This window comes from Rousettus aegyptiacus, unplaced genomic scaffold (genome assembly GCF_014176215.1).
Source record: "Rousettus aegyptiacus isolate mRouAeg1 unplaced genomic scaffold, mRouAeg1.p scaffold_m13_p_2, whole genome shotgun sequence".
Classification (NCBI taxonomy): Eukaryota; Metazoa; Chordata; class Mammalia; order Chiroptera; family Pteropodidae; genus Rousettus; species Rousettus aegyptiacus.
The window spans coordinates 119534200-119548095 of NW_023416295.1; the positions used below are offsets into that span (position 1 = coordinate 119534200).

The 13896-nt window shown below is 40.6% G+C and overlaps 1 protein-coding gene across 1 annotated transcript in view; it reads right to left on the minus strand.

Annotated features, from left to right (window-relative positions):
* Positions 1-8966: 8966 nt before the first annotated feature.
* HMGA2 (high mobility group AT-hook 2) overlaps positions 8967-13896 on the minus strand; it is a 129537-nt gene continuing 124607 nt past the window's right edge. Inside the window, exon 5 of the mRNA XM_016139921.2 lies at positions 8967-11909. Within this exon, the coding sequence (XP_015995407.1) occupies positions 11862-11909 (48 nt within the window). The 3' untranslated portion in view covers positions 8967-11861. The remainder of the gene's footprint in view (positions 11910-13896) is intronic.

Here is a 13896-nt window from a genome sequence, read left to right on the forward strand (position 1 = left end):
TTGCTTTCCCGCCACCCTTCTTTCCATTTCACATTCCTCTTTCAGTCTGTTCATCTGAAGTGTAAGTGACCTTTGTTTCAGGAAATTATGAGATTTTCACAACATGAAATGGTTTCTGGTCATTTTGGGGCCCCAGCCCTAATCTGCTTCCTCTGCCTGTGCCCAGATTTTTGGCTATGATGTCATCTACCGATTGATGAGGGACACAAAGAGCCAGTCACCATTGCAGATTATTCTTCAAACTTTCCAGAAGTGATATTTAAACAGTAATAGTTGCTTAAAAATATTTGTTTTAGCACAATTCTTTTGTTTAGATGCTTCCGGTGATCAGCATGTGCTATGGGTCTGTTGGGGCTGCTTCTCCTTCCCTTTTTCGCTTTTCTTAGCTAAAACTTCTTTCCATCTCTCGGGCTTCAGCTTAGATGTGTCTTCCCTGTCTTTCTCGACAATGACGCCACCTAAACGGGGATCCTGCACCTCCCACAGTTCCTGGAGCATCCCTCTGACATTTCGATGACACACTGTATTGTTGCTGCCACTCGTTTTCAGTCTCCTGCGCTAGACCTCATGCTCAATGGGCATGGAGACTCAACTACTTGTCTTGCTAACTTCAGTACATGGCACATAACAGGTGCTCAATAAACATTTTTTTTTTTTTTTGGTATGAGCTAATAAATGAATGAAAGCAACTGTCAATGTATACATTTCCACTTAGTTTGCATAGTGAGTATGAACGTATACTGAGTATGTGTAAAAATTAACAACTGAAATAACTATACAGCTGTGCTGACAATTACTGAGTCAAAGGCGAATGAGTTAAGAAAATATTGGCCTAAATCCAGAAGTTAAGGGAAAAAGAGATAGAGAGAAGGCCGTGCATATTTCCTGTGTTCCGTAGGAAACGAATATTTCCTAAGCTCTTTTCCTCCAGCAATTTCCTCAGTAAATTGAAAATGCACCATATAATTTTATAGCCCCATGAAAGAAGAAAATAAAATGCTTTCAAAATGGGTTGTGCCACATGCTATAACCTAGCCTCTTATTTATGGCTTGACAAATAGGTGAGGGAAAGTTGTTATATTTTCCTATTTCTTCAGAGCCTTTGAATAATAGTTAACAAAGACTACATTGAAAACTTAATTTGCCTTATCACTCATGAGATCAGGTTCTGGATTATGTGAAGGGAAATGTTTTCAATACAGCCCCCTCCCCCACCTACCCTCCCACTCCCTCAACTGGGGCATGAGATGCCCTAGAAGCATTATAGTTACTTCATGTTTTTTCTATTGCTCTTCATTGGACCAGAGCTAATGTGCCCTGAATGCCCTCACAAATGTTATGGAAAAGTTGAAAGAGAAGTTTAAAGATGGTTTAAAAATTTTAATCTAAGGCTAGTTGAAAGACGATTGTTGAAGGAGGTGTGGTCCTTCTGTGATTATTGGAAAGTTGGAGAAGATTTCATTTTTTAGTTCAAGTTATGTGACAGGCTAAGAAATAACAAATCATGGAGACAAAAATTCCTTGAAACTACCTCATAGACATACAAATGACTAGTAAGAAGACAGAGAATTATCCTACTTTGAAGGCTGCTTATGTGCTTAACATGTGATGCTAGATTTTAAGTTCATGTAACTCTGAGGGAAAATAGGTAATCAGGATACTATTAATAATTGTGGGGGAATTTTCATTGACTTATACAAGATTAGACTCTGGCTCAATGTCTATTACATATGGCAGTTGTTTCTTTGGAAAGAGAAATACTTCTTTTAAACAGAATGTATCTTTGATTCTAATGGTGTTCCAGAGACATATTTAGTTAAAAGTTGAAACAGTTTTGGTCACCAATCTGTATCATGTTATCCATTATGACCAGAATAACAGCCACATATCTTTCATTTATCCATGTATGATAATATGTACTGTTTTCCTTACTTCTTTACTAGCTCTGTTGTGTACTAGCCCTAGCTAGAATTATAACTGCTATTATTATCATTTATGCTTAATTATGAATCACTACATTTTTATGTTATCTTAAATTTTAAAAAGGACAAATCTCCCATATATATTTAACTTAATGTATCTCTCTCTCCCTCTTCCTCTAAAGATATTTATATCTCCAGTGACTGTGAAATAGACAAGCTCTCTCACAAAACTCCACTGCTAACTATGGGGTTGCTATTTTTCTATTTGTTAGTTTCAAACTCCAATAAGCTCTATTAGTCCAGGAAGCTCCCTGTTTCTCTAACCTGGAGATATAATAGGAAGCTGTGCACACGTGAGATATAGAAGAGCTGGGCAGAGTTTCCCCCCATCCAGTACTGCTTCCTTTACGGGCTCTTATTCTGAATTCTCACCACTTGGAACTGAATTCCTTTGTGTTTAGGCTTTGTGGACATCTTAGTATTATAGAATCCTAGAATTTTAAAACTAGAAGGAACATTAAACATCCAACTCAATCACCATCCTCAGTCTGTAGATAAGGAAAGTGAAACTCAGAGCTTTGTGTAGAATAAAGGCCTCCCGAAGGTCAGTTCTGCTGTCTTTCACTGGGTTCATTCATTTATTCATGCTTTAATTTATGACATAGTCAGGATTCTTCTGGGTGAAAGTGAGAAAAACCCAACTCTGACATACTTCAAGAAAAGAAGAAACTTTATTAGCCTTCAGTCACAATACAAATAGTGGCTCAAATAATGTCTTCATCTTTTACCCTGTGTCCAGTCTTGTCTCTGTGCTGGCCTCATTCTCAGGCATGCTCATCCCATGCTGTGACAACATGCCTTCCTCCTCACCACCCTTCCCTCAGAAGTTATAGGGATGTGCCCTACTAGTTTTAATTCTACTAGAGTGAGAAAGGCTCACTTTCCTAGTTTGTCCCATAAAAGGCTGACATTTAATTTTATGGTTTGCCTTGGGTTATGTGCCCATGCTTGAACCAATCAGAGGATCAGGACATATCACCTGACATGGGCTAAGACCCCATATTCTCTCTTACCACCACGGAGTGATGAAAGCCAAAAATGAATCTTGTGGGTCGAGAGTAAAGGAGAGAAGTTTCTTAAAAAAAAAATAAATAAAATAAAATAAAATAAAATGATATACATTTTCCCTACCAGAGGAAGGTAAAATAGAAGCCGAGTCATTTAAAACAACTGTTGTCTGTTTCCAGTGTGTACTATACCTGGGACACCATCCTAGGTGTTTGTCTGTGTAGCATCTGTTGTTAATTCATCTGTTTTTCAGGTGTTTTTTCAAAATGAACAGATAGCAGAAAGTTGAACCTACAGAAATAGGGGAAAGGAGAGTTGGCGTTGCTTGTGCTGAGGGACAGGAGGCAACAGGGAGTGGTTTGAAGTACTGAGTGAGCCCTGCATGACGGAGGGAAAGTGAGCCTAAATGAAGGTCCGTGGGCTGTCAGAGGACAGGAGAGATCTGGAAAAAGGCCAGGTGAGAGTCTGCCAGAAAGAATCTATCAGCTCAGCCAATGGAGACAGGTCACAGTTCATTCATTTATTCAAGCACTTTTGAAAGAGCTACTGTGGCCAGCTACTGCGCCAGGTGCTGGGGGTACAAAGTGGGCAAGACAGATCTTCCTCCATGATTAGGGGGAGGGGAAAAGGGCAGGGGTCGCATTATACATAGATTAGTGACAATTATGGTAATTGCTACCAGGGAGAATTCCAGAGTGTCACAAGAGAATGTACACTAAAGGACCTGACTGTGTGGAGGGGAGGATGCGGCAGTGAGAAAGTCAGAGAAGGTACCTTAGAGAGTGGAACATTTAAACTGAGACTTGAAGAACGAAGAGGAGGTTTGCTAGAGTGGAAGAGGGGACAGGAAAAGGGAAAGAATTCCAGGTAGAGGGTACTAGAGCCGTGAGAAAGTGGCCAAGGCTAAAGAAAAGAGAATGGTGCCTTCTGAGTCCTCCTAGGAAGGCCAGCCGGGTAGGAGGGCGCAGAATGGGAAAGGCTGGTGAGAGCCGCGCTGGAGAAGGAAGCAGGAACCAGATCTTGCCATGCGATTCGAGCCATAGGAGAGCCTTGGATTTGTCACAAGATTTGTGTTTTTAGAAAGATCACTCTTGCTATGGGTAGAGATAGCCTTAAAGTGAGGGTGAGACCACACAGACAAGGCATACAGAGGTGAGAGTGCCTTGCATTCTTGCAGTGGCAACAGATGTGGAGAGAAAGTGATCGCGTTCGAGAAGTATTTGAATTTCTTAGTTTTGTAAAAATGACTTCTGCTATAGTTGGACAGGCAGTACAATAGACCCGTGGATTTGTGGAAGTTTCACATTTTCATTAACTGGTTGAATTGTAGGTTTTATTTTCCATGACAGTATTAAATCGGCTGGGGATTAGGCTGAACATAATTGTTTTATGGCTAAGGGTATCCCATTGTAATAAATAATGACCATATATCAGCCTGCTGAGTGCTTGATTTAAGAGTGCAAGGCCACAGGGAATGTTGCTGGGCCTACAGATTTGGTGACTAAAGATAAAGAAATGAGACTCTAAACTCTGGTGGCCCTGAAGAATGTTCTTCGTCTTTCTACCAGCTTGCTTGCTGCAGTTTCGATAATCCCTTAAATCTGTTACAGCTCATATTCTCCTGAAATACATTCTTGGATTGATCAGTGAAATGAACAGCTAGGTCAGACGCTCTTGCAACACTATGGAAGAATTCCAATTGACGGGGGATGAAGACTCGGAGACTGAGTGTGCCATTATTACTGTGGGGCCCTGGAAAACCAGCTCTACAAAATCAAATTTGAGCCTGGGAGGCTAGAATTAAACATGTTAGGGATCCGCACCTAAGAGGTTTATGCTGAACAGCAATTGCGTACAGTGTTCTGTGGATGTACGTTAGTCTAGAGGTAAGAGTGAACTAGAGTTGGGGGACCTGAGATTACATTATGGCTCTACCACTTACGAGCTCTGCCCCCACAAGCCAGTCACTTACACTCTCTGAGCCTTAGTTAACCTACCTGTAAATATAATAATAAAAAATAATAACAATACTTGCTATATCATCCACCATGATGCTGATGATAGAAATGAAATTTGTGAAAGTGATTTGTAAGCAAAAAATGTGGCTGCAAAAGGAATTGTCAGTATTTGCGCCAGTAAAGATAGTGAAATTGTGCCGCGGTAAGACACAGTAACATCTCAGTGCCTTAAAACGAGGTTTCTTTTCTGCCCCTGCAACGTCCACTGCCAGATCGGCAACTCTGAGGGTAGTTGCCTTCTGTGCACGTGACTTTATGGAGCCTCGCTCATGCCGATCTCGCCTCACTCTCTGGTTATTTGGTGAGCCCTGCTGACTGCACCGTTGTAACGTGCAGCTGTTGTTTTCCCTGTCTCCTGTGCCCATTTTCCCTTCCGTAAGTGCACTTGGAGTTTTCACTGGGATATCACCCATTTCATGTTTCACACAGGGCTGTCCCTCCCTCCCCGCCACGTACACTTACAGAAGTTCCTCGTCCTCGACTAGCTCTGGGGATAGATAAGTGACCCATATTTGTCCAATATTTTCTTTCCCCTGGTCAGAATCACTGGTAGAATGAGTGAGCTGTGATCCAGGTTGGCCCAACAATATTCAATCCTAAGACTTTGTTGGAAATATATTGAAAAAAAGTTACCTTCTACAGAGGTTGTGAGGGCAAGAGGAAGTGTGTCCGGGACTTTCAGCAGTTACCTTGTCACCACTAGAGGGGAACCTAACTGATAGTGAACCCAAGAAAGACAAAGCAGAGCTGAGGACTATACAAAATTAGACTCCTGGCCACATTCTTTGGATCCCCCAAATCATGCCTGAAGATCTAGTTTCCTAGACTTCTCGGCTGTATCAGCTAATAAATATGTTTCTCCTCTCTCTCTCTCTCTCTCTCTCTCTCTCTCTCTCTCTCTCTCTCTCTCTCTCTCTCCCTCTCTCCCTTTTGGAGTAAGTCATTTTGAACTGAGTATATGTCCCTTATCCTTAAAGGAGCCCTGGCTAACACAGCCATTGATCTCTGACAAAAGTGTTCCCAGCCTGGTCAAGGACATAGCAGTGCAGGTGAAGATGGGCACGTAGCCCCCTCATCCCATCCCAGTTCTCATCAGTCATCAGGGAAAATCAAAAACATGAGAAATCTGTCTTTTCATTTACTCCACTCTCTTTTTCTCTTCCAGTATTGTACTAAGCAGTCCATTATTCTATATCCAAGGAGACTAGTATCCTGAGGTTACCTAAGGGAAACCTAAGGGGATATAGGATTCTGCAGAAGAGGACTGGGCAGAGAGAACTAGGTGAACCAAAGAATGCTAATGAGATGAATTGCAAAGACTGGTGCTGAAGTGTGTTTAGTTTAGCTCTGTTAGGCAGCAGCTATAGGTGGAGGCTGAAATCTGAAGGAATAATAGGAGTTAGGTGCTGAGCCAGGAGGAGGAAGACAACCAAGCTCTGTGCTCCAACACTATGATACTTTCAACCAGGGCCAAAGTCTGGAGCAGCCAGGACTGAGAGCTGAATGACAGAAAATGAGCATCCCCACAAGCAAATAAAGCTGTGGGCATCAGGGACCCCTATACTGTGACTGTAATGGAGGTCATTTGCATTTTGTTGATTTTTCAAGGGTAACTCCCTTTAGTAACCAAATCCACTGAGGTCAAACATTGCACACCACAATAGGAAAAAGGAGTCTATACATATATTAATGATTTTCATGCATGGAATGTAGAACCAAAATGGGGTTTGAAACCCTCATACCTTTGACCAAGATCTGTAGATATCCCTGTGTGGCTAAGATCAAATGATAGAAACCAGAGGAAAAAAAGTTAGTTTTTAAGCCCACCCTGCAGCCAGAGGAAGGATAACAGAAATAATTGTTTATATGTAAATTAAAGCACCTTCTACATGCCAAGTGCTTTTAGGCATTTCACACATATTGACATATTTAATCCACCCAACACTTTTTGGTAGATGTTATTATTTCTGTTTAAAAGTGAAAGAAATGATCTCAGAATGGTTATGTGACTTGCCCAAGGTCCCCTAGCCAGTTAGTGACAGAGCCAGGATTCAAACCCAGTCTAGTTTCAGAGTCCACGCCTTTTGCATCATGTGACACAATGAGATGTGTTGTCCAGTGTTCCTAGATACTGGAGTAATTGTTCAAGGATGACCTTCCTTAACTTTATGTATCACACTTGTTCAATGCAAAGCCAATGTATGTCAGTAAAAGTCGAGAAGAAGTACATTCATTCTTCCTTCTTCTCTGCTCTGGGGCTTCTTGCTGTTATTTCACTTCTTTGAAGTTTTATTTGCTAATCTATATAATCTGAGTGTACATCATGCCCCACCGTCTGGCTGTTGCTCTTTAGCTGTTTTTATTACTGCCCCTACTCCTTAACCACTTAGCATTCCTGAATTCACCAGAATCGAGTACTCTTAGTCCTGTTGGAAAACAGCCCCCATCCCCTCATATAAAATGCTACATGGGCAGAGACTCATTGTCCACGCAGCTCCAGGATCCCTCTGTGATGGTGACACTAAAGCTTTTTTTTTTTTTTTTTTTTTTTTTTGCAAAAAGGCCTGCAATTCGTCCCTGGTAATGGCAGAGAGTTCGGGACACCTCCAACTACTTTCAAGCTATTTACACAGCCCTCTCATGGTCCAGCTCCCTCACGAGAAGTTTTGGCTCTTTGTGGGCAGGGATGAAGTCTCAGTAACCTTTACTGCCCCAAACAATATCCAGTGCATAGTAGAGGCCCCACTGTTATTTAAACTTAAGCTTAAACTTAAAAGATGTCTTCACAATATAACTTTGATTAGTGTACTACTTATTGAATGAAAGCAAGTTTTCTTAAAAAAAAAAAAGACAAAATGAATTCAGAGATCATTTAGAGTATCAACTCCAAAATATGGTAAAAATTTTATCCTATTCATCAACTTATCCCATCCCGGACATAGTATATCCCTTTTTATTCTTTTTTTCTCAAGCTCAATATTCTCTCTTGGTTTGTTTATTTTCAGGAAGCAATTTCTTCTTATGGGCTTTTCTATGTTAATAAAAATGAAGAGACTAAATACGGGTTATATTAAAACACGTTTGGCCTGTCTCCTTCTTAGTAGGCTGAACTAATGATCTACCCCAGCAGGAAATGGCTTTCCCTCCTCTGAATTCTTGAAATCTGTTGCTTAAACAATTTACTTGGTGCCTTTCGCATGCTGCCTGTATTTCTGCACTTGCATAATTTTCTCCAAGGAGATAATCTTTTGGAGGGCCTCTTGGTCTTGGGCTTAGCACAAAGTAGGCACTCGCAAAATATTTGCTGTGAAAATAAATGAAGGAGTGAAGTAATAAACTGGACAATGAATTTCTCGACAAAAGACGTTTTGATAGGCAAGTCCTTCCTAAGAAGCTAAATTTGGAAGTGTTTTAGTGACAATGGTGGCGGCACAAACCTGAAGATTTTAGCTTTTAAACCATGGATTTATTAATAATCAGCAATTGAGGTGTAAGGATAATCTTGAACTTGGCGTAGTAATTCTGACTCTTGAGATGTTTATAAAAGACTCGTATTTCATAGAAACTTTGTGCCTTTCATTTCTTATTCTTTTTACCAAACTTTTGGATTGCTCTGCAAATGTTACTTGAAAGTTAACTGTTATCAGTTTTAAACTTTGTTGATGCCAGCCGTAAGTAGAAATTCTCTAGTTTTGAACTACAGGCTATTCTTCCTTTACATTTCTTCTAAGGTAGTCTTTGTAGAATTAAATGTCGGACCACAAAAGGTGAATTTAGGGCAGTTGTTTTAAGAAGTATGACACTTTGAAACTCTATGCCAGTGTGTGTGGAGGCCTGGGCACACAATATGCAGGGGGTGCAACAAAATGACTTGTGAATGTCTCTCTCCTTGACCTGTTTTGACCAAACTTTATTTGACGGAGTTATGACAAAGAGTAGGAATCAAAACACATGGGGATCACAGAGGCTGTTATGTTTATTGTGCAGAACAGACAGTGATAATCCACTAGAGAAATATTTTCCACAAGCAAGCGATTCAAAGTACAATCATAGACAGCAACTCTACATGAAGAACAAAGAATAAAGTTAGAAGACACTCGAAGGAACAGGGAGAAAGGCAACTGCAGTTAAACGTCTTGATACTTTTCTCCTGCAAACATGCAGAACTGGTAGAAAAGTTAAATGTCCAGTCTTACTTAGCCGAGACCAACAACAGCAAAGAACAGTCCTATAAAATTTATCTCCCACAAAAATAAACTATATATATAAAAATTTTATGATGTTCTTACTGTTCCATTGGCCACGAGCTTTTTTTTTTTTTTTTTTTCAGTATGAAAAATGAGGTATACTGGGGCTTAAGAGGTAGTAGTGTGTTTTGATTGTACAACGTAGAGGAAATAAAAGAGAAACTTCATCAGAGATGGAAACGGCTCGGTGCTCCGAGTCTAGCCAACAAGAGCAACTGTGTCAGTTGTACAGGCTGGCCAATGAGGTTTCAAAAAGGCCCAACCAAAGGTATGAAATGGGACCTTTATTTTTATGAGCCACTGTTTATTTGCTTATTTAATGCACAGTTAAAAGTAATGTTGAGTTTTAATTCTCTCCATAGCTCCTTTGGTGATTCATGACAGTGAGCGATCTGCCAGTCTCAGAGAGGTATGCGGCCTTTGAAGCTACCTCCCTGAAGTGGCTGGAAGAGAGATGGTTTTGAGTTTCATTTGGCTTCAGAACGAAAAGCCACACTGACACAAGCCCTCATGAGAAACTACCTCCTGGCCCAGTTGATAATACCATGTTAAAAAGTCAGCACACTCACTAGGAGAGAAAGGAATAAAAACTCTACATAAGAAGCGCTTAAAATAAATCTGGTTGAGACATATTACAAAAATCACATTTGTGTAAAATACATGAAAATCTTTGTCAAGCATTTTCTCATATTCAACTAATCTTAAAAAAAAACATATATTTCTGATTGCATCATGCAAAAGCTGAGCTTGTTGCATCTCACCTACAAAGCTTCAAGTTTCTTTGAAGGTTGGCTTTATTTTATTTATTTATTTGCAAAAGTATGTAAAAATGTGTTCCTTTCTAGCAAACGTCTTTTACAAAAATAGTTTTGACTAGGGCTAGCTGCAGTTTGAACTATTTCAAACGTTGACAAAAATGAATGCTGCAAGTAACAAGTTCATTCCTTTTGAAGTCTGGAGGTAGGTTTTTGCAAGTCAATTAGTCCATTTCCTTAAACGATTCATTTGAGGTACAAACTTGGAGGGTAATATTTAAACATTACAATCAAATTTTGTGTGATGTGTAGTGCGATTGAGGAAAATGATCCTTAAGAACCTAGGAGCGACTTGGTTAAAAAAAAAAAATTCAAGTTAATGTAGAAATCTAGCAGAGAAGCTGAAACAAGTATTTGTAAAATTTTAATTAAAAAAAAACATAGAAAAATACATAGCCATGCTGAAACACACAGTGAGGAGACTGCTTCTTTAACTGGAATTAAGTGTACAAAAAGAACTGCAGATGATTAGCATCACCTACCCTTTAGGTTTCTTCTTGCATTGCTTGTGTATAGCAGCATGTAATAAGTACTAGACTGTAAGTTAATTGTAACATTCAGAGGTAGTATTGAGTAGTGGGAATATATTGCATCTCTGGCTAAAAGTGCAGTTTGAATGAAGAGATGGTAAACTGAAGTCTAAGTAAAACACTTCGGTCAACCATCCTATGTCAAAATGTATTACCAGAAGTAACACATAAACTTAATTTGAGGTAAGTGGTATTTAGGTCTTTCACGGAAACTGATATACAGTGAAGGCGGGAGGAAGAGAGGGAGGGAGTGAGAAAGAGAGAGAGAAAAGAGAGACTGCTTTTTTTTTTTTTTTGAACTGTAGCGTAACTATAGCAAAAGAAATTTAGATTTCGCTCCTCCTATCTCATAATTCAGGTGAGTTCATCATGCATTATTCTTGTACCTTTTCATTAAATTTTACTTGTCTAGGTTCCCTAAATGCTCTGAGGCTGACAAGTGTGATTTATTGCTAAATGGCATTTGGCTCTGTAGGAAGTAGATTCTACCCAGATGAGTGTTTTCCTGAAAACGAGTGGACGAGTAAATTTATTACTCCTACTGATATGTGTGGTATCCATAAATATAGGAGTTGGCAATACTTGTTTGCTTACTTCCCTTTTTGAAAAATGAACATAACCTTTTCTGGTATGTTAGCTGAATGAAAGGATACATCAGCATTTCGTCTCGTTTAGAAGTAAAAGTTAAAAAAATCATCAAGTAAGTGTCTACAAGATTATAAAAGGGAGAAGTAGTATCTAGTCCTATCTTTGGTGTTCTAAACAGAAGCTTCACTACGTGGAGCAGGCGGGTGGTGCTGGAGGCGTACACAGTGTCATACACTGCGCCTTTCCAAGGTGAATGCCCAAGGTCACAAGCGTGACACGTTTCTTGTTAGTGTGCAGTGCAGTGATTGACTAAACCTGATTCAGAGTTTTCCTCACCCACCCACTCTTGCTTATCAGATCAACAGACTATTAGTAGGTTAAGAAAAAAAGAAACAGTAATTAAAAGTTGCATTGTTAAACTGTGTCCCCTGTGTTTACAGCAGTTTTTCACTAAACCTGGGACTGTGAAGGGATTACAAAGAAGGTGATTAATATAGTCCTTTTTAAGGTTATGTGATTTCTCCCCCCGCCCCTCCCCGCCCCCACCCCGCCCCGCCCCACCCCAGACGAAAGTGGAAAGACCATGGCAATAGAGAGGAAGTGGTCACTGCAGTGTCTTCTCCCTTCCAAAGATCCAACTGCTGCTGAGGTAGAAATCAAACGTTGGCGCCCCCTAATCCTCTTCCGCAGACTCTTGTGAGGATGTCTCTTCAGTCTCCTCCTGGAACATACAAAGGGCACAACCGTCATACTTGTGGGCTGTTCTCACAAACCGTTCAGAGGTGACCTGTTTCCACAGCACATTATGCTTGCTTCAAAAGAGGATGCGGGTGATTGGCAAGCCCCTGATTCCCAGGGCTTCTTAAACTGTAATTGAGGAATCAAGGTGTTGTTTTTTCCCAGAGCAGTCATTAGCCACTGTTGACTTAAGGCTTGACATCATGGCGGCTGGTCAGCAAATTCAATTGTTTGCAGTCCAGAGAATGTCGGGCCAATGTAAGCTTACTCACCAATTAGAGTAAAAAAGAAATGGGTAAATTTTTTCTGACAGCATGCCAGTCATCCGTTTTAAAAACCGGAGTGCAAGTAAGAAAAACAAAGTTAAGGGAGATCCTTTCTTAAGTCATAAATAAATGCGTCCTCCAGATGTTGGCAATGATAGCTGATATTTTTTGGTACTTACTAGATTCTTTTAGGGACTGTATGCTATTGTTCCCATTTTCCAGATGAGAACATCAAGGCACAGCAAGCAATATACCCCAAGTTACAAGGCGAGCAGGGCCAGGATTCAGGCGGAGCCCGGACACGTGCATGACCACGATGCCACCGCCACCACGCAGAGGCAGCGTGAGGTCAGAAGCGAGCCTGAGAAAGGGCTGCAAGAGCTAGAGCAGATCCCTAACTTCTCCAAATTGATTTCCTCATTCTCATATTTATTAAAGCACATTTTAAGACAATGGCCAAGATTTGGCATAACTGCTCGATCTTAGGGCTAAATCCACATTGACCAGACATTTAATGCAGAGCCGGCCAAGCGGAGAAAATCTAATATATATGTTTTTGCAGGGCCTCCTCCTTGTATAAATCTAATTCCTCCTTCTCTTTTCCTTTTTCTGATTTCTAGTGGTTCTGGAATTTGTTGGAGTTTCTATAAGCTGGCTTGAGCCACACGGCTCTCTTTGCCTTTGCTTATTTTACAAATGTGCAGTACCTTTCAGGACATGGGTGGTAAAGCGGAGACAATAAACATTTCTGATAAAAGCGTCGTTAGTGAGAGGATGATTTTTATCAAATGCTGCACACTGTCTCATAAGACGGCATGTGAAAAAGATCTGGGAGAAGAGGTAAACATTTACTCCGGCAGCCAACTGAGCCCCTTTAAGAATGGTCAGCTTAAAACAGCTTATAACAGTCTTCATTCTTTAATAGATTTGATTTTCCACATGGCTTCATTTTGTCTGGGTGGCTAACTGACACAATTTATACCTCTCTTCCTTTCCCAGGTCACTACAGTACACCATTCAGTAACGCATGCCTTAAAGCTTGTCTGCATTATATGACCAAACTTCCATTCGTTAGTGTTTGAAACACTTCAGCTGTGAAGGAGCTCCTAAATGCTACCATGTGTGACGCTTTTGCGTAAAAGCAGCAAATGGGAGGGAAAAAAGCCCACATGAACGGGCACTTACACCCTAATGTGAATGCGCTCGCGTGCACACACGTGCACGCACACACACACACAGACACACACCCTCACACTCATGAACTCTACCCTGGGCCCTAATCACAGGCCACTGCTTCCTGCAAACTCTTTGCAAATGGTTTCAAATATTCCCTTTCCTCGAAGACTGAGAGAGCTGTAAATCTTGGGAATAAACACACATACAAATGAATGGATTACAGCTTAAAAAATATAACCACGGCAGCATCAAGTCATGAGATTTCACACCGGTTTTGTTTAGTCTGCTTTGGGTTATGTGGGAAATGTGGAACGTATGAAACTACCTCCCCTCTACTCCCAGCCCCCAAACTTCACATATTTAAGCAGCAGGTTTATACCTCTTGATAGGCAACAGGCCATGACCTTGAGGTTCTCTATGGAGTCCAGGACACAAAGGAGGATATAGCATGATCAAAGCCATGGACAGACGAAAGAGAGACAAGCCAAGGTTCAGCTGCCCTATGACCTCGTCTTTTCACCTAATATT